The sequence below is a fragment of the Haliaeetus albicilla genome, chromosome 26, assembly GCF_947461875.1.
Source record: "Haliaeetus albicilla chromosome 26, bHalAlb1.1, whole genome shotgun sequence".
NCBI classification, from domain to species: Eukaryota; Metazoa; Chordata; class Aves; order Accipitriformes; family Accipitridae; genus Haliaeetus; species Haliaeetus albicilla.
This window is the reverse complement of record NC_091508.1, coordinates 21202311-21229987: the sequence shown is the minus strand read 5'-3', so window position 1 is coordinate 21229987 and position 27677 is coordinate 21202311. Positions and strand designations below refer to the sequence as shown.

Here is a 27677-nt window from a genome sequence, read left to right as displayed (position 1 = left end):
GTGTTTCAGGCCAGAGCCATAGTGTGCTGCTCCATCATGTAAGGTGTGTGGACTTAGGGGATAAGTCATTTATAGCCAGGTAAAGGCCTTAACTCTAGATTCTGAAGTAAGATGAAATTTTGGCACCTTTTCTGCACCTTTTCAAATTTTCAGATGAACCATTTTGTTTGGTGAGGAAGACTTGTATAATAAAAAGCTCAGTCTTGTTCATTAGGGTTAATAGCCACAATGATCTCTCAAATCTATTAAAATTAAGGTTGAACAGAGCAGAAACTAATCAACAGTGTTCTTCCTCCAGAGCGCTACAGTCTGAACTAAGTCCCGAGGATTACAATTCATGTCTCTTGTGCAAATACGTTAGAATTAGGATTTTCTTGTCATTTCACAGTGGAGCAGAATGTATCATAAAATACACTTACAAAAGATGTCAAGTCTTATTAGTTACAGAACAACCCCAAAAATAAGTCCTCTCCGTTTCCCTAAGACCTTTGGTTAGGAGTATCAGTTTCTGGGAGTATTACTGTGTTGAAAGTCTAGTAAATGAGGAGAACACTACCTCACAGGATAAATGTTCCACATGCAGTTAAGATATGAAAATGACCTCTGATTCAGGCACTTCCTAAATTCTGATTTTTCTTTTTTTGCTGGTGTTCATGTGTTCTTTTTTCAGTAGGTCAATGATGGCAGTAACTGCCAAACTTGTCTTTGAAATTGCTAGATTTGCATGATTGTATTGTTTTCAGGGGGCAGTCAGAGCATCTAGTACAGCAAAGCTGTGCTCTGATGCGCTGAGCAACACCAGCTTCTGTAACTCCTTGCCGTTCTTTTGCTTGTAGGTGGTGACAATGGGAAAAGGAAGGCGGCATTCTAGTAAAGTTAGGTTAAAGCAGTCCAGTGTTGTCATGAGGTGGTTATTTGTCTTTGGGGCGGAATCCTGGCCCTGTTCAAGTTATGTGGGTTTAGAATGGTAGAAGAGAAAAAAAAACAATGTTGAGGAGAGGAAGCTTGTAAGGAGGTGGGAAAGACAGCAGCGAGGCACAGCAGGGAAAGGGTCAGAAGCCACCAGTGTTCGTACGTGCCTGTGTGACCAAATGGAGGTAAATAACGCACACTCTGACCATGCTGACTGCCAGGTCTGAGTGAAGTGAACATGCTGAGCTCAGTGTGCACTGCTGTGCGCTGCAGTCAGTGACCTGGCAAGGGACTCGCTTGGTTTCTGCCAGTCAGATTCTTTAGGACAGTACTTCTCCAGTCCATATTCCACCTTTAACAAGATGGGCACATCAAGCATGTTTAAAGAGATTTTTTAAAAGGTAGTGATTTAATGCAGATGGCTGTGTATTTCCAGCAACACTTTCACTTTCTGAATTGCTATTTTTTATTACTCTGGGCAGACTAAAGGGGTTGTCAATACAGCTGTTTCTGCAGCGGTGCAGGCTGTTCGAGGCAGAGGACGAGGTGCTTTAACACGAGGGGCATTTGTTGGGGCAGCTGCTGCTACTGGATACATAACACCAGGTAAGGCACAATGCTAATAGCTAATAGTTTTTGTCTGCTGGGGTGTTCTTTTCCATGTGTGTCAGTCACCTATGCAAGTAGTTTCTTCAGCTTTAATCATCTGAGATAAAGCAGAAGGGAGAATTCATGGGGCTTTAAATAAATCAGAGCTGAAAAACTGGCGGTGCCTGTCCTTTATGAGTGTACAGCTTGAAGCTCAGCATGCACAGAGCACACGGGCATAATGGCTTTCCTGGCTTTATAATTTTATTATATATCTTCTTCATCGTTTACTGCCATGGCACAATTCCCAAAACTCTCTTCCTACCTAAGAACCTCCTGGATCGTGTGCCCTTTAGCATTAGGAATGGCTTTCCCAAGAAACCCTTGTGGAGGGAGGTTAAGTTGGCACGCTCAGGAGTTACTGTGCTCCCACAAACTTTCTACATGAATTGCACATGTGAGCACAGCATCTATTAGTAGCTTCTGTGGTGGCCAAAAAACCAAAACCAAAAGAATTTCCCTTCATACTGTGGCTGATGTTAATTCATTATCCCTGCTGCATTGTTCTGATTAGCAGAAACATCTTTTGAAATCCAAGGGGCCCTCTGGTTCATGTTTATGCTTGGTGCTTGCTATAAAGAGCAGGTGAGTTACTAGTCAGGATAATCTCATTGCTGATTTCTTTAGGGCAGATTTGCAACCATTGGAAGCAAAACTGTTCCAGCTTGAAGAGCTGAAGTGCTCAGCTACTACTGGCTGGTACAAAATAGTGTAGGGCTTTTTGTTGTGTTGTATTTAAAATCACAGGCACATAGACTTTAAGATGTTAAAATGTAAACACAAGAAAATGTTAACAAAATGTTCACTTTCTCATTCCCCTTACTTTTCAAAGTGCATTGTTCTTTGTGACCCTCTACAACATGTCTGAGGCTTGCAGGCAACATGTGAAGGAAATCTAGACATTGTTTTTACTTGGAATGACAAATTTGTAAGAATGAGATGCTGGAGATGCCTTAGTCAAAGCAAATCCAATAGCTTCCAAAAAATAAAACTTATATTCCTTATGCTCAGATTTTCAGATTATAGCATGAACTCTAATTACACCCTTCAGCAGTTCACACATGCTGATAGCATAGACCCTGTTGTTTGGTAGCCTTGCTTCCTGGCACAGTTGACAGCATGTCATCTTCATTGTTCATGTATGTTCATGTAATTATAAATATTAAAAACCAGTAATTCATTTTTAATGGCTGTTAACATTGTTTTTGGAACTGTCTTTCTGCCTGAGGAGTCCCTTAAACCTGCCAGGGGCATGCTTCTTGCCAGCATGGAATTATTCCAGAAATAAGTTTAATTTCCCAGTCGCTGTAGTTATTAAGCTTTTATTGGCCTTGGCCTTCACAGATTATTTCTCTTCATCCCCTATTCTTCTCAGAAATCTCTTGCTTTTTGTGATGGACACAAGCGATCCTACCAGAAAAAAAAACACAAAAAAAGTAAAACCTTCATGAACTACTGAGATGTAGTAACTACGATTGGTGTTATCACTGTTGCTTTTTGTCTCACTCCAGAGTCATGCTTAGCTCTTTGGGGAAAAAAGATACTGTTCTCTGTGTGCCTCTAGGTGTTCAGATGTCCTTTGTGAAACTTTGTTTTGTCTGTTAGAAATGGCAGAGGAGAATTCACAGGAGCTTTACTAATGACGATGTTGGTATCTGCCACAGGCATCTAGCATTCCTCTCTTTATAATGGAAGTTGAGGAAAATTACTGTTCTTTGCATTAGACTGTATTTGTATATTAGGAAGAACATAAGCAAATATGGGATGTCTGGATCATGCCAACTCCATGCTCCAACAGTACAGCCTTGAGGGCTTCACCTGAAAGAAAATGCTAAGGAAATGAAATACGGAATTTAACTCTGATGCTGAGGCTTAAGAAGGTCATTGGGTAGGCTTGTTCTTCAAGCCACCATGTAGAAGGATTTCAGTGTTTTCAGCAATATTTCGATGTATTAGTGTGAGGTTTTTTTTCCTGTGGTACTGCTTCAGGACCAGAAAGGGTCCCTCCCTGTGTGTTGGTGTGCAAACACTGATTGTTTTCAGATACTGTAGGAAATGAAACCCATCCCTTATCTGTTTATATTGCAGGCTATGGAGCACCGTATGGGTACAGTACTGCTGCACCAGCTTACGGTATGTATAGCCCAATAATTAACAAATTAGAAATGAGACAGAAACTGTTGTGGCAGTCCACATGTGGCAGTCCAAGGAGAAATTAAAAGAGATTAAAGCTCTTAAACCATGACAACAACAACACTTTTATGCCATAACCTTGTGGTTCTTTTTTGGTTGGAGTAGCTTTTTTGCCTATGCTTTGCCTGATTTGTGGAAGGACTGCTTGTTCTAATTGCCTGTTCCCTTTCATACTGAAACTGAATTGAAGTAGTTTTCTTACTTTTTACAGCCAATCTGTGCTCCATTCAAAGACTACCGAAGGGCCTATTTCAGCATCTCTGACCCGTATTTATCTAAATGGCATTACAGTAACATTGGCAAAATGTTTGTCCCCAAGTGTAAGTGGCTTGTGGACAAAGCTCCCTTAATGCTGTCAGCTCTATGAACTCCATGTGCATATACGCGCCCACCCACCCCCCTACTCCTTCCCCGCAGGCTACAACACTGCTGCTTGGGACAAGCAGAATAGTTTTTGTGTAGCTTATACCATTAGCAATCAGATTGCAAGGAAGCTAGGACATGGTAATTTGCCCCAATGCTTTTTTACTAAGAAATATAGTGATATTAGGCTGGCAAAGCACTGGTTTCATGAAGATTGTAAAATAAACTAATAATCAGAGGGCTACAATGGAAGGGTTTTTTCTTAACTCAGCTTCTCCCTACCCACTGGCTTTTTTTATGCTAGACTAACAATGCATACCTCTAACCGGCCCTTTTGGTTACTTTGAATGAGGTTTATGTGGCAATGGGAGCAAAGCAGTTTGGAGTCAGTGATATGTCCCGGGACACAAAAAGCGAGCCCACCAAAACCAGTCCCGCTGCCCTCTCCTGTCACAGGGACTGGGTGAAAGCCTGCTACTCAAATGACAAGTTGAGTACATTTCAAGGCCTGCAGTTTTTCCTATGGGAAACAGCCTGCAATTTGCTATTAATTTTCTAGCTTTTGTAGCATTTGTAATACTTGTTCCTCTCAAATTTGTATAGCTTGGGTAATGCCAACTCACCTGATAGCATTATAGAAATTAAAAATATTTCAAAACGTTGATTTTATTACTTTGTTTTAGAAGTATAAACTATAAACAGTGCGAGAATGCCACTGCTTTATTGAAAATGTTCGCTTTGCTTGACTAAGACCAGCTGGTCCTATTCTGTGCTCCTGCAAGTGGAAAGGGGAAGGAGAACAGGCCCATGGGCTGCACTCGCAGTGTGGAATTCTCACTTCAAAATTGAAGCAAACCTCTCTAGTTTTAGAATTCCTGCCCTATTGACTGGCCAAATGCTTTGACAGAACGGCAGCCAATAGCAGTGCTGTCCCATTGAGTGTACTCTGTGCGTTGTCTTTTGTGTTGTGTTACGCAAGGACCAGCTACTTGTTTTCTCAAGAAAAAAAGAAAGTAAATTTAGTTTAGGGCCTACATCATGGCATGGATTTTTAAAAAATCCCTCCGGTTCTTCCCAAGCAATAGCCACAGACTATAACTAAGTTGAGTGGTATCTGCATGTATGTACTTTTACAAGCAGTGACACATAGTGACGCGAGAGGAATCCTTTCCCTGCTGAAGAAAAGAATACAATTGTTACCAACTTTCCTTGCAGCTTTCTTGCTTTTTTCATTCATTCCTTCCGTTTTGTGTTTTTTCTCATGATGCCTATTTTGAGAGCTGGGTTTTAATCACTTAGCTGTATATATGTGACATATCACTGACTTCAAAGCATTGTGGAATTGAATGCCCCCATTTTTCACATAAAGAGTTTCTGTTTTTAATGTCTTATGATTGTGATGCGAAGTACTGGGATAATGCTTTTTGGCTGTAAGGTAAATATGTCTCTCTGCCTTTGTAAGCTGTTGCATGTTGGGAAACTTCACTTTGATCATCTGGTGCTCTGGAATACCTGCTGTTGCTGCTTTGTGATTTCTAAATGGATATACAGGTTAAATACTAGAATTTAAATAGGCAAGATTAAAAAAAACAAACAAACATTTAATTGTGCAGAAGTTTGCGAGGCCACAAGAACTCTTTAATAATCATGAAATCAGGCAGATATTAATCTTTCCAGATTTGCCACTTCAATACAGGAGAGGAAATGCAGAATAATGAAGCAGATGCAGAATTTACTGTAGGTGCTTGATTTTTGGCTGACCTACCTGGATGCTTATCAAAGCTGCTGAACAGTCTCCCTGTGAGTTCTCTCTTATGCACAGCAGTGCCTGTCTAGAATATTTGCAATTGTAACTGGCCTGTGAAATTAACTCAGAACATAGAACAAGGTAGTAGAGATTAATTATCATACAGATTATGAAGTAGAGCTTCAAGTCCAAATATATACTCTGCTTTTGAGAATATTGCTTACTTTAATTTTACCAAATACCAGGACAAAAATTAAAGCAAACTTTAAGCTAACCATCTGTTTGAAACAGTGCAAAGTGTCGAAGTGTTACTGTTAATGGGACTCTGCACCCTAAAATCACATTGACTGACTGATCTGGAAAAGGTTAATGAGAACACTACTGTAAGCTCTTATCTGACTTTCTTGGATCACTGAACTTATTTGGAGTCCTCTCCCTTTCTTCTCTCTGTAGGTTTACCCAAGAGAATGGTTCTGTTACCAGTTATGAAATTCCCAACTTATCCTGTTCCCCACTACTCATTCTTTTAGCAAATGGCAGAAGCTAATTCCTATTGATTGAACAACACAGTACAGTACAGAATGTTAGAAGAAAAAAAGCCTTTTTATCCTGTTTTCTTTGAACACATACTTGAGCAAAGTCATTTGTAAAGAAACATCTTTTTCCTACTTTTTGATTTTAACAAAATGCAAATTTAGTTCTCTAAAACTTGAAAAAAATGTTCTGTGAAATGTTACCTCATTTTCAAATAACTTATACCAGCCTTCTGTTATAGGGAAGAACTAGAAGCTTAAATCTTACGTTTTAAATGAAGTATCCGATTATGTAAAATTAAATTTGTGAAGGATGTATAGAATATAAAACACTGATCACAAATAAACTGTTTTGTTGTAACACAAGAGTACTGCCTGTTTCCTAATGCAGTCACACAGATCCAGTTAATGACCTGTACTTGTTGTAGGGTTATTAAATGCAGGGCATAGTTCTTTAAAAAAAATAAAAATTAAAAACTAAAAAAAACCCCAAACCCACACAATAGAAACTTTACAGTTAACATTTAACTTTGTAAATATTATGGTGTGTAATAAACTTAGTAAAATATGGGTTAAAATATTGTTTTATCTTATTTTTTATAGTTAAGCATCAGTACCTGAGTTTCCTTATAATCTTTAAGATCAGCATACTGTAACTGTGATTTTAAGACACAGTCTTAATTATCCAAGAAGTCTTTTCACTTGTGCACAAAATACTGAAAAACAAATGAAACAAAAGGAATTAATCTTAGACTGTCTCTCTGTATTAGGTTGCATTCTGTGAATTAAGTATTAAACAAAGGAAGTTCCCACAGAAGGACTCATTACGTAATTACAGGGATACACAGTTAAGTCCGTATTGCCCAGAGAAAGGACGACAATAATGTTACAATCAGGTTCTTTAGAGCTCAAAAGCTGCTTGTTTTCCTTTCTTTTCTGTTTTTACAAAAAAAAAAAAAAGAAAAGAAAAAAAAAATTGCACTTGTTCTTGTGGCCTTCTTCACTTTTAAGATTGTCTGCCCACCCTTGATTTTTCCATCCACCATTTCTACAGAAAGCATTTTAGTTGTCAATCTTACATTAAAACAAAGGGTTCTCCTTTTCCCCCTTACATTTATAAGAATCTAAAGCAGCAACAAGGTCCCCATGAAAACTTGCTATTTAATTGTCCCAGTTCTTGTTGAGTGCTGCTGTGAAAAGTGACACACTTCAGCCATAGGCCAGTACTTTTCTAAGAGTTGGTGCTCAAACCGAAAGAATCCTCTTTCTGATAAGCAGTGTGCACCTGTCTGAAATTCCAGGACAGGCCCTGGGCTCCACGCTGTCTCCGTGTATTGCAGACTTCGGCATAAAAACTGCTGTGGGCTCTAACAAGGGATTTGAGTAGTCTTTATTAAGGTATCACCCCACAAAATAAGCAGCGTTGTTGGTTGCACTTCTCTACTCAGACCTCACCCGTTGCTTTTCCATAGGTTTGCTTTAGTTCATGCTGTTTTAAAGATTGCCTTTATACACTCTGTTCTCTAACAGACTCTGCTGCTGAGGCAGGGGGAGCTTTATATATGAAGAGGGTGTAAGAATGGTGCTTAAAGCAATGTAAAGTTCCTCCTCCGCTACGCCCCCCATTATAGGGAAGGAAATACTAGAAAAGCTTAATAAGGGGTGGCTTATATAACAAGCTGCTTTTCTTGGAATTAACTGCAGCTGTTGTTCTTAAGCTAAGTATTTGTGCTTAGGAATGTGTTTATATCTTAAATGGTTTTTCTTCTGCCGTAGCTCTTGCTTTCGTTTGGTGTTGGTGGTACTTTAATAAAAAATGTAGATCTATTGACAAATAGTGGCGAGCCTGCTGTAGTCATCCATGCGTTAGTGTTGAAATAAAGAGCAGGGTCTCGGGGATGTAGTCAAATTGAGTGGTGCTCGTAAATCACTGATATATTTTGCTGGCCTATGGATGAAAGGAAGCCATCACGGAGCCGAAAAAGCATGGCTGATAAAGAGCCCATTTTTGTTAATCAAATATTCATTAAAGGAATCTTTCCTCTGCACATATTTTTTTTCCTCCTCTCCCCATCTTTTGGAGTTCCCCTGATTGGCAACTGTTTGTAGTTTCTTTTTTTTTTTAATCCCCAGCTTTGTAAAATTTCAAACAAAATACTCTCTGAACCAATTCTATACGATGAACATTCGTAAGCCAAATAATTTGTTCTTATTTCAAAAACAAGGAGGGCGCTATGCTCTTTTCCAACATGATGGCAGTCATTTCAGATGATTTATAGAAGTCATTTTTTATTTTTTTGTCATTTGTTGGGAGTTACTAACCACATTGTAAACTTGCCCCCTTGCTGCATATTTTACATTTCTCTGCTTTACTGAAAATATGAATGAGCTGTCAGTTCTTTGTTTAGAAAGTGGTAACCTTGGAAGTGTTAGATGTTTCAATACCTTCAAAGAATTAAAAGTGCCCGTTTTGCAATGAAAATTCCACTTGCAGCTGAAAGAGCAGAGAAATTTAAATGGAGCTTTAGCTTCAGCCAGTCTCTCTGAAATTAACATGAAGTTTTTGCTTCTCTGCTCTTTTCCCACTGTAGGTGGTTTTTTCATTGACAGTCCCTATTGCCAGCCTCTCAGCATCGCACCTTTTATTATTCACTTGGGCCCTCAAGATTTCTTCTCTGACTTCTAGAACCATCAGGTTGTGTGGCTCGAAATGGCATTTTGTACATGTCTTAAAAGCAAGAACAAACGTGGCTCGTTTTGAGGTTTCTCAACTTCAGACATGGAATCTGAGCTTTTTTCCTTTTTTTTTTTTTTTAAAGTGTTTTTCTCACTTCTTGAACTTTGTTCCATTTAATGAAAAGCAATACTTACTCTAAGCCACAGTCCTTTCTTTGGGTACATAGCAATAGATGTACGTTATACTTCTGGTTATTTCTTTACACTAGAAAGGAAAGACTGGTGTGTTGGGGGGGGGGACGACGACCCAAATGCCAAAACAAGAAACAAAACCTAGCAGAGTGCCTGCTTTAAGCAGTGAATCCTGCATTTACTTTCACTATTTAAGTACTTCAGAATTTTAATACTATGACTGTATTTGCATGTTTCCTATAAAAATTGCTACAAAGACTTGCAATGGTCACTTTTGAAGCAGTTGTGCTTTGTGCCATTGCGCATGTCAGCAGACATGAAATGTAGCAAAAAGGCAGAAGAAAAAAAGAGAATATATATTTTTCCAAAATCTAAATAAATGATATACTCTCTCTCTCTCTCTCTTCCCCACATCATTAATATGAGGCACAAAAAGGGTAGGCTTGAACTTGACTTTCAAATGGATTGCTTTTGTGTCTCTTTCAAAATCATCACCAAATGATAGGAAAACATAGTATTTGATAAACATCCAGTTCAAAAAACTTTGCTGCTCTAAATTTACTGACTTTTTTTTCCTCTTAAATATTCATATGTTGATATTTTGAGATTGTCAATCAGCAATAACTGAAAGGTGAATGTTTTTTTTAAATGGTATTGGAACATCTATATGTTGCAGCTTAAGACTTTTAAGCAGTTTTCAGCAGGTTAATACCACTTTATTCTCATTCTCTCCGGACCTTCATAGCCATATGCACTTGTATAAAATAAGCAGAAATGTAGTGACTGTAAGCTGAGATCGTGATATAAAAGGTAAGAGATTTTATTTTCAGCTTAAAGAATATTTTTATTGCTTTTTTTTCTAAAAATCTCATATACCTGTGACAATCTTGTATATGGCACGTTTTTATTATGTCTTGTTTAACTGAATGTTTAAACAGGTAATACATAGATCTGAATTCCAGCTTTGTATTTTTCAAGGCCACTTCAAATACTCCAGTTTCAGTTAAAAAAGAAAATATTACTTAACACTTTTAAGAAATTGTTTGGTTTTATCAACAGACTGTTCTCCTTCAAATGTTTTTCTCTTGTGTAGCATAAAAAGCTGTATTGACACTCATGTGTCAGGCACTGCATTCCTTGCATACCAGTGGAAAACATTTGGGTAGGTACCAAAGCCACAGCCATGGCCTGCACTGAAAGCCATACCATGGTTATAGGTACGTGGAATAAAAATGAGAGGTGGAATGTGTGATACTAACTAACTCATAAAAAGAGAAATTATCTCCCTAAACTATTAAAGCTAAACTCCAACTGAAGAATGAAAGACTTCGATGATATTACAGTTCAAATCTGCAGAGATCAAATTATATTAGGCCAAATTAATTCATGAAGCACCCAGGTTTGCTTTCCTCTTGTGGGTGCAGTGGGAGGAGAGGAAGGCAGGCAGGCAGTGGTTTAACTCTGCATGAATAATTCGCTTAGCTGTGGTTTTCTAAAGCTAGAAATTAGGATACAGCCATCCATAAATAAGTATTTTCAGTTCTGTAGTAAATGTTTTAACAAATATTTTACTTGGATTAAAATGGTTTTGGATTATGACCTATATGGTGCACATGATATGTGTAGTTTTAAAATACTAAGTTTTTTTTTAATTTGCCTTTATATAACCTTGTGTTATACAAAGTTGCAGAGTACAGTACTGCACAACTGCAGTACTTGCAGTACTTGAAGTTGCTGGAAACAACTCTTTTTATATAAAAACAGTTAAAAAAAAAAAAGGTGAAAGGGAGGGAGTTGATGTTGCATTAGCATTTTAGGGTCTCAATTCAGAGATGAAAGCATAAAAAACCTTGACTGATCACAGTTTATACTGATATAAAACAGGAAAACACTTGGTACGGAGTATGTAGTAGTAGATCAGGCCCAAAGCTTGTTGTTTTGCATCAAAATATAACAGCAAAAATAAACTATATTTCATTTCAATATTGAAACATCAAATTCACTAAATAACTGCATGTGTAGGTTATCCATAACTCAGGATATGTCTGGATAGAATTCATAGGCTGATGTAGAAAAATAGCTGTTAAATATTGTTAGCTTTGCTGCTGTGGGCAGAAACCTGACCTTGCAAGTGGCCTATATATTTGCACCTGGGGAAGTGAACTTAAGGAACTGTACCAGTGACTTGGCCATGAAAGCACATAACCATTTGATTACATTTGCAGGTGCAATTGATGAGCCATCAGAATGTCCTTCCCATTCGGTGGTGCAGATTTTCATCTGCTGTTATGTTCAAGGTGCAAACTTGGGGTTGGTCTGAAGCTCACTTAAAATTCAATTCATTCCTTCAGCCTGTCAGGCTAAGCAGTCCTCATAGTGGAGCAGCAGGCTGCTCTGTTTCCTTTGGAAAACAGTATTTTTATATGCGTCAAGGCAATGTTAAGGTGCATTATAATGAACTCTTGAGTATTCCTTTCCTAGGCTTAACTGATGTCAGTCTGACAAGCACTGTCCAGTTCAAAGACTGATTAATAAAATGTCTTGCTGACTCTTATTTGATCTGTTTCTTTGTGGCCTGTACTTGGCAGCTTAATCCATTTGTATTGGTTTCCATCAGAATGGCTTTGACTGAATTTCCATATTTTTCTATCATTACCCTTTTAACTCTCACAGTCATAAGCATTCCACTCCTCTGCTTTTTTTTACATTCTCACTTTGCTGGATCTTGTCTTTCACTGAAAAGATACTAAATTTCTCTAATACATTTTTGTTGGTAATGTGAGTACTTATGTCTAAAATTTGTTGCCTTGCCTTTGCTGTGCCCCTTCTCAGTAGGACAGACACCATTTCCTGACATGTGAAGTATGCAGTGTACATAAGACTCCTAAATCCTGGGGTTTGTTGCCACTTGGAATCAGTGGTAAGATCCTAAGGTGCAAGATTGCCTAGGAACCTGTCTCATTGACAGCGGAACTTGAGCAAAACATTTCTGTGAAGTGTCATGGATGTAGGCTCCTTAAGTGCCTAATTTATTGGCATTTGAGAAAGCAGTGAAATTCTAACATTGGGTAACATCTGCTTGATTGATGTTGCAACAAGCACTGTTTTGCTAAGGCAGAACTAGAAACTCCTTTCTTTTGCATAATACTTGCAGGTTTCCTTTTAAAAGCCTCCTCACAGGAGCATGGTCTAAAGTGCCTTTTCTGTGAGATTAGAGGTCTGTTTTATGGCAACCAAGCTTTGTATTTCTGGGTATACCCAATAGCCAAATATGTAAACCTGGTTCCGTATGCTTTGTGCAGCTGCTAGTATCATTGCCTATTTTGTAGTACCTTTTCAGTAAAGCAAAAATATTATTTTCTAGTTTAAATTTCTGGTTCATGGAAAAGAATTCTGAAAAAGTTCCTTTCAATTAGTACGTACATAAATAGGACACCAGGAAAAGTCTGTGCCTGTACACCACCCACCTTAACTCTAGTTTTAGCTAACCAGATGATAGTGTGTATTTTGGGAGATGGTGTCTGGCACTTAAAGGATTAAAAGACACCAGAGCTTTACAAGAAAGAATTGACCTGTTTAATGTGTTATCTGTATTGGAGGTGAATGGCATTACCATTGACTTTGGAAGAACAACTGTGAGCTTCAGTGGTCTGGTTGGTTAACACTGAGGAAAGCGAGGCTATTTACAGAATAGGGAGATTAAAATATAGACTGTTCCACTGTTATAACAGTATTTGTTTGCTGTTAGCCACGCTTGCATCAAACCCATCATCAGGAAGGTACGTGCTTTCCCTTTCTACCCAGTTTGGGTTTCGTGGCACCCCATAGGAGAGAAATGTATGTATAAGCAGCCTGTTGCACTGACTGTTGTCTGAAGTGCCCATGCAGGACAGCGGTTCCCTCTGGCCCATCTCCCCTTCAGAAAACTGAATCCCAAATGACTTCTTACACAGTTGCAGCACTGGTATGACCTTGCAATGAGGTCAGATATTCTAGAAGCAGTGTTTTCCTTCGGTTTGAAATAGGTGAAAGCTAGACAGAAGTATTGTTAAGAAATTTGTCAGCACATGACTTCAGGAGACACCTGGTGTTACCATACATATGATACCAATCAACTGGTAGCTCCCCTCTGAAAGTGTCATAGCTCTGCAAGGAGTTGGCACTTCCATTTCACCAGCTGCAATGGTCAAAGAACTCGAGTTTTAAACAGCAGTCTTTAGAGCTGGAAAGCCTGAAGTACTGTGTACTGCTAACCATACCTCAGCTTTTTCCTCCTGATGGGTGAGTGGCAGCTGGAATACTTGTCATTTTCACAGATATGCAACTGTGAATTTTGAAGAAATAAGGTATTTAATGAAATAGGACTTCAATCCTACTTTGCCAGCCATACGAGCTTTCTCTGAGCATGTTCTGTCTAGAGAAGGTTTTAAGGCAACCAGATTGGTCTGGAGGGCTTGGCTAGCTGAAAGCATGGTACATGATGCTTCCTGCCATCATGTCCTCTCTCTGCCAGTGCTTGCTGTCTTCCTTAAGCACACATTCAGGAGTTGGAACATGGTCACCTTATTCCTGGGCATTGTGCCAGTTGGATGGAGGGAGGCCAGCCTATACTCATGAAGGGAATGTGTAACATGCAGCCTCTGTTGTCCAAGCAATTTCTGTTGGATGCAGGGCACAATCCAACCCTCACAAAGGCAATTTAGTGCCTGGGTAGGTGGTTCCTAATCTGTCTAATTGGCTGTCATGTAGCCAGTGTGAGCTAATTAGATGATTCAGCAATTGTCATGGCTCCCACTGAATGTGCTGTGAACCCTGCTGCTGTGACTTTTGCTGCAGTTAAATACCTTTGCTTCTCTGAATTCTGTCCTCTTTCCCTGCCTTTTCTGATCACCTTCTAGTATCCCAGTAAATAACTGATTCTCTCAAATTATGGAATTGTTACATAGGAGTTTATAGATTCTTAAAAACTTTTAATCAGCCTATGGAGAGCTTCAGAGAAACAGGTTTTCCTACAAATATTTCAACTTATTCATGTGCCAGGGGACTATTTCTACTCATTTACAAAGATCTGTGAAAACTACTCTGGGGTCTCTAGAGACTATGATTCTTTCTTTGAGAACATTTGCCTTCTGGTAGGAAAAAAGATTTAAAGTGTGTCTTAATAAAAGACTATGCCCTCTAGCCACTGAAAGAACTTAATTGGGGAATTAATCCTTGACCACAAGTTCCTTGCATTATTAGGAAGTAGAAAATGAAGAAAGAGTGGCATGAAGATTTTTCAAGTGGTCTAGGAAGAAAATCTCCTGTTCGTTGGCTGTTCAGCTATGGGACCTCAATCTCTTAGCATTTTTTATAAAACTCCAAGATAGCAGAAATGTGAGCAGCTTTAACATACTATCCCTGATCCAGTCCCAGCAATGTCCTTGGAGAGTGAGCCTGGCAGTCCCTGTCTTTTCAGTCACCGATCCCCTCAAAGAAACAGTGTCCCTTGCTTCGTTTGTAATTTTGCATCAGCACTTCTGAGAGCCCGTAGATCATCACAGTCTAGAGATGGGATTCCTGAACATCTCTCCAGAACTGTATAAATGAAGAGCAAGCAGACAATATAGTATTTCAGTCTCATCTCAGACAAAATTGCAGGTTTCCGTCTGCCTCTCTTGCTTGGTAGGTTAAGGTACGCTCATTTGATATTAGAACTTCTTGCCTTCAGCTAAATTCTGTGTAGACAGTTGCCTGTTACTTAATCAAGGGAAAAAACATGTCCCAGCTTCAGATGAGTTCCAAGTCACAGCAGCAGCTTACAAAAATGGCTACTATTTCCGGTAGCTCTGGGAAACAGCACAAGAAGTATGCTGCAGTAGATTCTTTTGGATACATGATGAGATATGTAAATAGGAAGTTCAGATTGTTGTTCTCAGTCATGAAGCTGACTAAGACCTCTCTGGCATCAAAAGAATGAAAATGATCTCTCTGCTGGACTCACTGAGGAGTTCTGTTAAGAACGGTTGCACTGTCTTAAAAAACAGTAACTCAGCTTGAATGTTCAGGACACAGACCCTCTCAGACTTCCTGCTGAATAAATCTGTTGAAAAATGAGATACTTTATTGACTTGTTTAAAGCAAAGCAAAGGGATATTGTAGCTGCATTCGCTATCTGTAGTACATGAGACAGCCTGTCTAACAGCTCATTGGTTTCATTCTTCTGTTTTAGCACATCTAGTTTGCTGTGAATCTGATCATCACTGTAAAGTGGAAATTCTGTTATAGTCATTTTAGAGCAATTCACCAGAGAAACTCGGCACTGAAGTCCTGTGCCTATGGATTGTGGCAGCACTTTTCACCTGTACTTTCCTTTGAATGTTAACCACTTAAGCTAGTAATTAAGCATTTGGCATTTAATTGTCATCACAAAGCTGTTTTATTACTTAACCCCAGAAGTTATGTCTGCTTAGCTTTATTTGTGTCATCTAAATCCATACCTATTTATGTCCAGGTTTTCCAGTGCTCCTGAAACATCTTCCTTTTTCCCATTCTGCTCATAGAAATGAGACCAATTCTGTTGTTTGTTTGTAACTGATGTTTATGGTAATACAAAAGCATGAGTAGGACACATGTGCCTGCTCTTCCAGTCTGGGGTCTTCTAGCAGAAAGGGTGCTTTTTCTGCTAGGCCTGTCTGATACAGTGTAGGCAATGCAATGCCTTACCAGACATAGCTGTGTGAGTTTTGCAAGAGAGAAATTCATCACAGTATAAGATTTAAATTCAGTAAAGTGATTCTTTTTTCTCCAATTCCTGTGGCTGCATGAAACATTCAGACCACATGTTTACCTTGATGTTTAAGAGGAGCTGAATGTCCCAAAGTGATATGTGGAAATGAGCACTTCTGAAGCAAATTTCTTATTTTGGATGTTGTTTTATCTTGTATTTGGTGCCTTAACTCTGTACAATCTAAGGTCATATATACTGTACCACAGGCAGTTTAATAGTTAAGTGTATTTTAAAAGAACCTGTCAAGCCTACTCTATAGAAACTGTTGCAAAGACTGAAGCTTTCTCAGTAGGAGAGTTCTCTTCCGTGTTTAATAATCCATTGATAAACAAAAGTTGCAAGAATTTAAAGAGCATATAAAAATTTTAACCACAGATTGAGACTGAATTTATCCGATTTCTAACTGCAAAGGTTTATGCCAATAAGAAAATTAAAGGTGCAGTCTCTATGCTGTGTAAGTAAACAACATCAAAATGTTTTATAGCTAGCCAGAAGTGCATGTTTGTGAAAACCTCTGGACTGTTATCTGTACTAGAGCAAACTACACTAATTCTAAAAGGCATTAATTGAATGCAATTGGCTATCCTTCATTCATTTGTACAGGAGAGTTGGAATGAGCAAGAGTTGCAATTAATTTTTAATTCCAAAGTAGCACTTGGACTTAAGCCTCATCCCTGCCTCTTACCTGGATCTAGAAGCTCCAGGTGCCTTATGCTGCTTTGCAGTTGGTGAGGTGTAGCACAGCTTCTACTTGAACACATGCTTGCTGAATGCATCTGGTCCTGGTAGAATGGGCTGAGGCAAGAGAGAGAGAAGAGAAGATGAAGCTAGAATGCCTTTCTCCAGTCTTAAATGTTGATCATCATAGATAGGAAGTTGGAGGAAAGCTGCACTGCCTTTTCCAAGTCCATTAATAGAGTCTGTGGTAAAACCAGGACATTTATGTCTACTGTGGTAAACCAGCAGTCTTAGTATACTAAGAGGAGGGGGAGACTGTATTGTTTTTTCAATAGTTTATAAGAAATTAGATAAGAGGTTTAAGCTATCCATATAGCAGCTGCTAGTGATGTTGCTACAGGAGATTAATTTTTTTTTCTGTTCAGTAAACAAGTTCAGGATGGAACGTTTTCCAGAGGAGGAAGAACAGGAGAAATCCAATGAACAAATTCTGTTTCCCGATGCAGCCCTATGCAAAACAGGGAGACTGCTCCAGGCAGTATATATAGCATGCAACTGAATTTGGGGAGGGAAAGGAATAATAGTAGTTTCCCCTAAAGGAATACTAGTAACTTATTTCTATAGTGCCCACAGTCTTCTAGACAACTTGCTTTTACACAGAACAACATGGCAACAAGGGAAAGCAGATACTGTTTCCACAACTACACGTTGTAATGTATGTATTTCAGGTCACCAATATTGGTGTAACTAGTTATGACAAAGTAGGTTCATCTTACCAGAAAAGCGTATTTTGATGTTCTATCCACTATTTTTTTAAGCTAGAGGGGGTTAATTATAGCACTCATCTGTTTCGAAGGGAGTAGAGTACAAGGTAAGTTTTAATTTCATACTTTGAAGCTGCTATGAGTAAGTTGATTAACAGTATTCCATGGAAACAACCTGATGTACTTACTTATTTTCTTTGTGCTCATTTCTATGTTCTTAGAAAAGCACAAGCTTGTGTAAGCATAATCAATACAAAGTTACTCAGGGTACTGTGTCATCTCAGCAGTGGACACTAACTGCATCTTAAGTCAATAGGCACATATAAATCAAGCTTAATTAAGAGGAACAGAACATCTTGGCATGTCTTGCTTTACTACTGGCACTGTTACAATTTAATGATCTATGCATATGGAAATGTGTGTATTGCTGCACTCCCAATAGAACCTGTAGTTCTGTAAGGGCATCCTGTAAACTAACAAAGTAAAATGTAGTCAGCAGAGGAGAGAGAGTGGTGTTCTTTCATTATTTCCACAAAGAACTGTTTATAAGCAGACAGAAAGTGATGCTGCTCAAAGCAGAATAATGGTGGGCTGAAGAACAGCATTCAGCGTAGTACAGCTTTTGAAAAGTTAGTGATTATATGAATTTATGAAAATTCTAATTTGCTGTACAGATTATTTCCTGTGTTTTCAAACTAGTATCACTGCTTCCCTGCTCCAAATAACAGGATAAAACAAGTGTAGTTTTCTAGTAACATCTATTGCATGGAAATATACATATACTGGAAGAAAACGGAAGCTGTACTGCAGAGAGCATATTCAACTACAGAGCCATTCTCTGGGCAATGCTGCATAATTTAAGAGTGGGTAAATATGCCTTCAGGGACAACACAACACAGAACAGATGTTTAAAAAAAAAAACCACGGAAAAAAAGCCTCGAAACTTTGTCGTGTCATACATTTATTCTTCCCTGAAAAAGGGACAGGTACATTCATACGCGCTTAGTGAGTTATACATCAGACATCACAAAGGTCCTTAAGGGCAAATGTTTTAAAGCTAGTCTCCTTTTGGACAGAAAAGGGAGGAAGTTGACTCTGTCTTCCAGTTCCAAAGTGCAGTGTCTTATTTCTCATCCTAACCCTAAGTCAATATTTATTGATCAAACTGACTAAGCTTTTTAGGTCGACAAGCTCTCTACGAAGCAATTCTGTTCTCTCAAGCCTCTGCAGGGGCCAGCAACTGGTGCTTAACTGCTGCTTCCACTCCAGAATGTCACCCGTCCTCCAGCTGTCCCAGAGCCATGCTGGGACACTTGCACTTCTAAGAGAGCAACACTGCTGTGGGGGGACTGTCAAAAGCACTGAAATACTACAGCAGAGCAAGTCCCAGTGGGCTGTATGTACGCTTTTTAAGTCCTGTCCAGTTCTTGGTGACAAAGTTGAGCATGAAACCTGTACTGCCAAATGTACCAGCCCCTTAAGGAAAAGGACATCTATGGGAAGCAGTCTCGGAAGTGGGGATTTTGAGGAAAGGCTGGTGTTTTCCAAGTCCAACGTGTAAGCTTTTTTTTTTTTTTTTTAAATGGTTGAGTTTCCACCCACCAAAAAATCACCATCAGTCAAATCAATTAAAACAATTGCTGCTAATTTGGGCTAAAACATCCCCCTTGTATAACCCAAACTACCACCACCCATCCATCTAAAGAATTCTTAAGCAAAGCACACTCAGGAGGCAGAGCCCTGCTAAGAGTCTGCACACTAGAAGGCAGACAGGAAATCTGGCAGTGCAGTATAATGTGACTTTTCTGATGACAATTACTTCTACAAGACAAGGAAGAGACAGAGGCAGTGCTTTGGGGCAGCGTTTCATGCTCAGCAAGTTTGTAGAGGGAAGGAATGCAATTCTATAAATCACTTGTACTGTATTTCTGTTTCTAGACTTGAATGAATTTCACTTTTCCTTTGTGGGTCAGCATAGTAAACACTAAAGAAAAGGTCTATTTTTCTAAATCTCTTTCACCAATAGAGGTCTGACCTGCAGCCAACAGATGGATTTATTTATCCACAGAGGACAGAGTGTTTATTTTTACACTAAGATTGGATATGGCATTGAATAAAAAGAAGTATGACCTTTGAACTATCTAAACCTTAAATACTATGAACAAATTCCACAAATTAGTAATATGGTGGACAATTCCATCTTTCTTCCCAATAAATCTCTCTCTCAAAAGAAGTTACCCCAAATTAAACTTCCAAATGAAGTACAAGACATCCTTGTGGTCTAATTACAGACTACTTCCAAAATATTTAAGATTTCTCCCAATTTGTAATCTGTAGAGAACAATGATGATTAAACTATTCCTGACTATACTGTAAATAAAGAAACTTCAAATAAAGTAAGTCAGCAACAACCTTAGCTATTTTTAGCATTAAAAATATAATCTGAACATTCAAATTGTCTTAATTTGGTAGCAATTGAGTGGGAAGAAAAATAACTGCACACTGGGTTTTAAATTGAGCTGTACCTACTCACTAGCCAAAAAAGCCTGCAAATGTAAAGTAAATGGAATGCTTTTTGTACATTAAGTTGCTTCCTCACGTGATACTGTACCCTGTACACTTGGCTTCATTTGGCTTCTGTGTTGTGGTTTGTACGCCAGCCACTGTTACTGACTGTACACAACACTTGGATCTGCACTGTTATCTTGGTTCATTTGCCACCGATTGTAACCCAATGCTACAGACTTCTGTGTATATAAAACCGTAACCATGTCCCATTTGCTTCCAATAGCATACAATAAAGGCTTATCTCTGTAAACAGGAATTACGGCCTTATGATTGGTTTGGGGTTTTTTTTGTTTACAGTGAGGAAACTGGTTTTAAGGTTTTCTGAAGCCTGGGAAGCCAAACCACAGAACTCCATTCTACTTTAGTCAGGTAACAGGCTCAGCAGAAAGGGGAGACAGGCTTCCTAAGGCTGCAGTTTTATCAGAGATGATTATTAGCGAAGTTGTAACTTTGAGATGAAAACATAAAGCACATTTATGCTGTAACAAGCTGAATGCATGCCTTCACAAAGGTAGCAGTGAGTGGGGTATACAGGAATGAAATTGTGCAAGGGCTGCTGCACACAAATACCACTGGGGGTTAGCCAATGGAAGCAGTAACAGAAAAGCCCAGAGAAGGCTGTGATGAGACCAGCCAGAAAGGCAAGTTTTACTTCAGAATGAAACCTGAGCGTTTTCTAGTATTTAGCTAATTAGAAAAACTGGATGTCTATTTTCTTAAAAGATAAATTACATCTATAAAGAACAAGTAAGGTTCTCAAACTTTTTTCCTCTCCTGCCCCTCTCATTTCACTGTATATCCTAAACATTACATTCCTGTGGTCCCAGTTTGTCCTCTAAGGTCTGAAGCAAATCCAAGCAATTTCCTTGTCCAGAGCTATTGAGGGCAGGGGTTGAGGATACCGTGAGAATTGTGTGGCTGCTGTTGTTTGCTTGAGGCTGCAAATCGTGGTAAGATTTACTGGAATATCCAAGTATGTCCAGTTGCCTGGAGTTACAGAACACAGTTTTACTCTAGAAGGGAAGATAGAGAAGTCACTTTATCATATGCTCTTACCTTTTCTTAGAAGTGTTTTTTCTGGTCTTTAATTCAGCATTTCAAGTCCAAGTGCAGAGGTCATTAATCAAATTCAGAGGAGATCAACCTTGAGGAAGGATTAAAATCTGTTGTGAGCTGACTAAAGCTGAGATTGCTCTTAATAAAATGAGATGCATGGAATCCCACAGCTTAGCATATATGATAACTGGAATAAGACTTGGTGTGAGACTTTTGCACTCAACAAAACAGTGTGCAGCAAACAAGTCAGTTATGCATATAAGAGCTATTGAGGGACCACTGTACCAAAACCAACTAAACCATGCGTCACTTAAAATTCAGAGCTGCATCAAATACTTAGCAAGTAAGATCCATAAAGAACTGAACATAGTCAGTTAGGAAAACATCATTAACATTTGGCTGAAACTGAGGTCAGTTTTACCCTATATATATCAGCATAATACCATACCTATGTACATGCTTAACGTTAGCTAAGTCATTCAGAAAGCTACCTCAGGATTATAATCTTGGAGGTGCTGAGAAGGCTGACAGCTCTTCAGCAGTAGCCTGGCAATTGCTGGTCAGTGACAGCTAATGAAATGAGCTAGGCCCACTCCAGGAGCTGGCTGACATTCTGTGGCCTCACAGGCATGAAACAAGGAGTAGATAAGGGAGTGGTGCATGGGAGGAGTAATACAATCCTGAGTCTAAATTGATAAAGGAGGTTGGCATGTCCTTTCTTCACTGTGAAACTGTCTGACATCTCCTACTTAGTTTTATTCCTGTCGTGCTGTAGCTAACCTGAGCTTGCCCAGGCAGTTGCACAGTCTTGCTTGGGAGAACAGGGAAGCTGCGATTTGTGGCCCCTTGTACTCATTACTCTTACCACCTCTACCTGCCGCCCCCTCCAAACCAACAAACAATACCCAAGTCTGTCCAGTTCTTCTCAGGGTACTGCAATGTGTCTCACTGTCAACTTGCAGCTGAATGCATGCATGGAAATCTGCAACAGAAAGCTCCTTCATCATTTTCAGGCCCTCCACAATGTTGCTTGACAGCTCTAGCCCCATCCCTTGCTGCCACAGCACTGAAGGGAGCCATGCAGAAGGAACCATCTCCTTAACAAGCAGGACGCCCAGTTTATCTTGCTGCAATCAACATCACCTTCAAAAAGTGTATCTGATTACAGAGGAAGCAGGAAAAAAATTACATATTGACTGATGTCTATGCAACTAACAAGCCAGCGTGTCACTTCCACGTGCAAAGAACTGCTGCGTCTATAAACCTGCCCAAAATATCAGAGAACTAGCTCTAGCCTCACTTTACAATAAATACCAAACAATGGAAATTCCATGTCCTACTTTCTCTTAATTTCAGCAGCCTAATTTATCTAGATGTCAGTTCCCTTTTTTCATGAATAAACAACAGATCCCAAATGCAAGGTTTTATAACGGGCACGTGGGACACTGAGGGCTGACAAAAGCCCCTATTTACTCAAAAGCACGCTTAACAGCCTGTGTACAGCAAACAACTATCATCATGCTGGTCTACTTTGATGCTAGTCTGTTTTAAGAGACTTGCAAAAGTGTAAGGAAAAGCAGTTAATGCAGAGTGAAGGTAGAGGTCTACTTTTGAAAGAAAAGTAGGATACTTGATAGTATCTCAAACAAGGACACCTATGTTCCCCAGGCTCACAGACACCTTCTAGAAGGCTGCTAGACCATTGATGATTCCAGGTTTCCTTGCAAAAAATCAAAAGACACTCCATTTGGCATTTAGGTTTCTGAAAACATAGGTGCATGACAGTCTGAGCCACACCCTACTTGCCACAGGACCAGTAACTTGGGCAACAACTGTCGTCAATCAGAGCAAAGACTTAAGCATGGGATCAATTCTTATTGTTCCACAAAGAGTATATAAGCAGCCAGATTACAAAACTGTCCACTGGATGCCAGCTGTAGCAGTGTAAATTTCATCCTCAGACCAAAGACCCACACAACTACTGCACTCTCTTTCAGTCCCACCATCAAGCACCTGTCTCCCCAGTGCCAAAGGAATCGCCGTCTCTGCTGCAGAACTCCCTACTGGCACTTTACTTGAGCATTACCTATCCTTACAGGGCAAGCCTTCAATAAAAGAGTAATTTCTTCACCAGAACTGTCCCTTCTGCTAAGCTAGCAAAAATTCTTCGTGAACAGCACCCCTCTTTCTGCAAGAATAGAAGTGTCGCCTCACTTAATTGCTCATGACATAATGCTGACTTTGGTCGTTTGCTGCAGGATTGAGTTCCAGCAAGTCAGCTAGAAAGAGTTCTTCTCTCTCCCATTTGCTAAGCTGTAAATTATCCTTCCCTTTTGTGAGCCCAATCCTTGGTACACTCAACTGAAAGAAACTGGAGCTGCTAACACTTTCAGGACTCTGAATTCATCTTCACTTTGGGCTATACATTCCACCACATTTATCTGTAAAGCTATAAAAAGTCTGTGTGTACTCTTGCTACAGTAATACAAAATGGCCCTTTCTTGATCCAGGCATGAACATGGGGCAAAAACCTATAAAGGCCTTTGGATCTCAAAAATGGGTCACATATCATAGCACAAATAACACTTCCCTCTTACCCTTTGCTTAGGTGCTGACACATACCAAAGATGGGATTTCCTGCTAGTTATGATTTATTCAAAGGGATTTTTTTTTAAAGTCTGGGTAACTTCTGATTACTGTAGAAGAGGGAAGGCTAAAACAGGGCAAGATGACAAACTATAGCTCAGTAAATCAAATTGTGTTGCCCTGCAAACCAGTACCACCCAAAATCCTATATTACTGACACTGCAGGTCTTGAGGTAGCAACAGGATTTTTGCATACAGCACAAAGCAACCATGTGGACAGGGATTTGAGTTGCACAGGTCAGTTATCCTTGTTTTAATGAACTGTGGTTTTGAGAAAGATGCTCTTAATGTTGAAGACACAAAACTTCTGTCTGCAGCTTGGGAACTGCAGAGAGCTGGGGGTGCCTCAGTTTAGGCTGTGAATAAACAAACCTGAAAGACGAAGATGAGACCTTTAGGAAGGGTGAGGAGACCTTTCTCCATCTTCTATTAATACAGTTATTCAAAAAATCTTCCTTATGCTGGTTAAGATTAAAGGCTTAAATCCCCAGAAAATTAAGCCAAGTTGCAAGAAACTGCTCCAAACTGACTTTGAGAGCTCCATTTCTATGCAGTCTGAGAAGAAAGGTGCTCTTGCAGAGAAAGCCAAGAGCCAGTTTGCAAGCCCCAACCTCATTCCAGTCAATTTCATTTCATCTTGGCAATAGTGAAGGCAGAGCCCTCCCTGCACCCTGCCTGGCTGAGGGGCAGGATTGTTCCTCCACAACAGCTTTGTACTTGGAAATGGAAGGCACAGAAATCAATAAACCATTCCAGTGATGCCACTGTTACGAGAATGGATCTGTCCCTCACAGCTCTGGCTGACCTGTACAGAAAGGGCAGTATCATAGATTCTTTGTCATTATCCCAATCCTTTGTTCTGTAAATTTTGTTCTGCATATATAGCTGAGGGTAAAAAACACAGAGCTCCTTAAAGGAGGCATCTGTTTACAGCATCTGAGAGAAGCCCAACAGAACTGGTCTGCCAAGACTGGGCTGCATGTCCAAGCAGCTATCTCAAGATATTTTATACTCTATTTAATCTCTCACCTTGCTTGCTAGGTGCAAAGGGCACATGGACTATTCAGGGTTGTCTGGGACAATTAACTGGCTTATTTTAATACTGGAAAGAATTAAAAATTACACAGCTGAAGCAAAAGACAACACCCTCCCTTGCAAAAATAACAAAATTTAAAAAAAAAAAAAAGAAACCACTACTGCCAGACTAGAAAAACCACATAGCCAGATTAGAAACACACAGCAGTGTTCAGCTGAAAGATGATGAATAAACTAAATTCAGGTACATTAAATTATTTTCACTGAGAACAAACGAATGAAGCCTTGGGACAAAATTTAGAACTTCCCAGTTACACTACTTATTACTGGCTTCCTCACTCTGTCCTAGCCACAGAAATGAGTAGCACCTGTAACTTCTAAAGACATTAAGAGATCAGAGCAGGCTGTTGAGCTGCTAGTGGATTCTAAAAACAGTCTATTACTGTAATGCTGAGACTGAAGGCACCCAGCAGCTCTACAGTTTGCTGTTCATGTCTGTGCTAGCAGCAGACATCTCATCCATAATTCACAGAAGTGTGGCACAGGCTTCCATAGCCCCTCTGGCACAGTGGGTTTTTGACTGTACCATGCAAAAAACACCTTAGGGAGACGCACAGTCGTCATCTCATAGAAACACTATCCTTTCCCCTCCATGCTAGATGAGATCTTGTTCCACAAGTGATTCTCAGTGGGATTATGCAGCAGTCCTACCATGCCCTGGGTACGTGGCAAATTCAGATATACACTACTCTTGTAAGCAGCAAGCCTTCATCCTCCTCCTTTTTCCCATCCATTCACTCTGGTGCACCAGTATTAAATTACCATAAAACCACTTCTTTAAACTAGCATAAGCCTTCACGGCACAGAAGACGTTAAGTCACTTCCCTCCTTTCTTGTCAGCCAAGAACTGTGTCAAAACCATAGTGGTTTTCTGTGGTGGTATTAAAAGAACTGATAAAAACCCTTTGCTCATATCATGAAAGCTGATAGTGGCACAGCACTCAGTCTCATCTCAGCAAGTACTTTACTACCTTTTCTCAGGCACAGAAATGGAATGAAATCTCCACAGCAGTTTTCTTTTCCATACGTGTGATAAACTGGCCAGATAGATTAGAAAACCCCATCAGGAGTCATTCTAGTGTCACCTCCCAAAATTCATTTATGAATGTGGCTCTACAGCTACCTTTACCCTGGATCAGACAGACAACTCTATGCATTAACAGATGCTCACAGCAGGGAGCTTAAACTCACAGCTTTGATGTATTCATGGTATACACTAACTGTACACTCTGCATGATGAGGGCTTCTGCTCCTATCTGGCAGCCTGCAAATCTCATCACTTTTGCACCTTCTGGAGTCTGAGAGTCCAGAGGGGCTGTGATTCCATCTGCAGTGCTGCTTCCTAACAAGCATGACTTTTGTCATGCAAGCTGTTGATTAAGGTGCAACACCATAACTAAAACAGCACGCTCACTTCTATAAAACAACCTGTACTTTGAACAGTTATTACCTCCAGAGACAGTCACGTACAGGGTTAAACTGCTCACCAAAGGTCCATAAGGTGAGATCATGATATAGCAAGCGAACATCTAAGGTCACATCACCTCCAACTGTAACTCAAGTCACTAAAGCTGATTAAAAAATACTTTTGCCCTAATATTTTAATTATGGTAATGTTAAAGTTTTACGTATTCTGAAAAACTTTTCACTATTATGCGATAAACTTTTGCCATAAAGTTTGCTACACCTTGTATCTCAACCAGTATTAGTAAAGCAGGAAAGTAACAGAAAGACTTAATCAGTACTTTAAGCCAAGTTCAAGTTGTATTAGAAATACATCCCATAGATTTACTTCCAATACATTTCAATTTTACTACACTTCCTCCTAGCAGATCCTTTTTGTAGAAGGACATAACACAACTTTCAGAACAGACTCGTAAAAGAATATGGAATGTTCTCATCTTGTAACTACTCCAGGTATCACTCAGATTGTAGATTTTGGATTTGCTAAAAGGAAATGAGGGTTCACACAGAGGTTTTTGCTAATGCTGGGCAGCTACTGTCATTAGATTCCTTGGAAAACTCCAGGCTTAGCGATTTGAACTTTTCTCAACAATTCATTCAAACAAGCAACAGTCTGTTAAGTTTAGTGACAAGGGTCAGCATGCTGAAAGCAGAACGTTTTCATGAATGTGTCTCCCGGATCCAGCTGTGCCAAAGCAATAGGTCCCTGTCCCTGGTAGCTTTGTCACTGTCATCCTCCCAGACACTATCATGGCCATCGACTTCCTAGCTGCGCAGTTCATGAAACTGCTCCCAGCCTCTACCAGGCAAAATCAGCTGGGTCAGTTCAAGCAGTTTTTGTTGCTGGTCTGAAGTAACCACTGGTCATTTTCTAAGAAGAAAATTATAAAATACTACCAACTGCTCTGCCAGCAAATCGGTGTGAGTCATTATTCTAACAGCCCACAGCAACTGGCATCCGAGGGCAAACACCTCTGATGTCAGCACTGCATCTGGAAGAGAGCATCTATCCAGAATGCTAGAATATGCTCCTCTTCCTTTCATCCCAAAGCAGGGGAAAATTGTAAACACAAAATAAACTGTGAAGCATATCTGGAACACACATTTCGTTCAGAGCAGTGTGTCGTGTGTCATCTACATCTAGTTCGCAAGAGCTTTTAGGACAGAGCCTATGGCACACCCTTCTCTTAGAAAAAGCTCAATCAGCAATAGCATATCTCCAAAAAACCAGCTGGCATCTTTCCTACATCACCTACCTACAGAACATCAAGCTCCTGGCACAGTTATCACAAAAACCTTTCACTACAAAATGTGAAAAGCAGCATTAAAACACCAGAGTTATCTACAGCAAAAAGAAGAGTCGTAAGAACTGT

At 39.6% G+C, this 27677-nt stretch overlaps 1 protein-coding gene and 1 long non-coding RNA gene across 17 annotated transcripts in view; one reads left to right on the top strand and one right to left on the bottom strand.

The window, feature by feature from the left end:
* Positions 1-22131, top strand: part of STRBP (spermatid perinuclear RNA binding protein) — a 74969-nt gene extending 52838 nt beyond the window's left edge. For 7 of the 16 annotated variants that reach the window (XM_069771320.1, XM_069771324.1, XM_069771325.1 and 4 more), the window contains 3 exons: positions 1395-1518; positions 3649-3693; positions 8988-9349. In XM_069771320.1, coding sequence (XP_069627421.1) covers positions 1395-1518; positions 3649-3693; positions 8988-9082 — 264 coding nt within the window. In that variant the 3' untranslated portion in view covers positions 9083-9349. Of the gene's footprint in view, positions 1-1394; positions 1519-3648; positions 3694-6316; positions 6763-8987; positions 9351-10009; positions 10075-10357; positions 20300-22112 lie in introns of those variants that run through there. The other 9 variants (XM_069771326.1, XM_069771331.1, XM_069771330.1 and 6 more) reach the window with 6 other exon arrangements.
* On the bottom strand, positions 6889-22117 carry LOC138682071 (uncharacterized). Its single transcript, XR_011322289.1, has 3 exons — positions 21100-22117; positions 16719-16828; positions 6889-7112 (listed from the first exon to the last, which is right to left on the bottom strand). It is a non-coding gene; the product is annotated as an uncharacterized lncRNA (long non-coding RNA).
* Positions 22132-27677: the final 5546 nt, after the last annotated feature.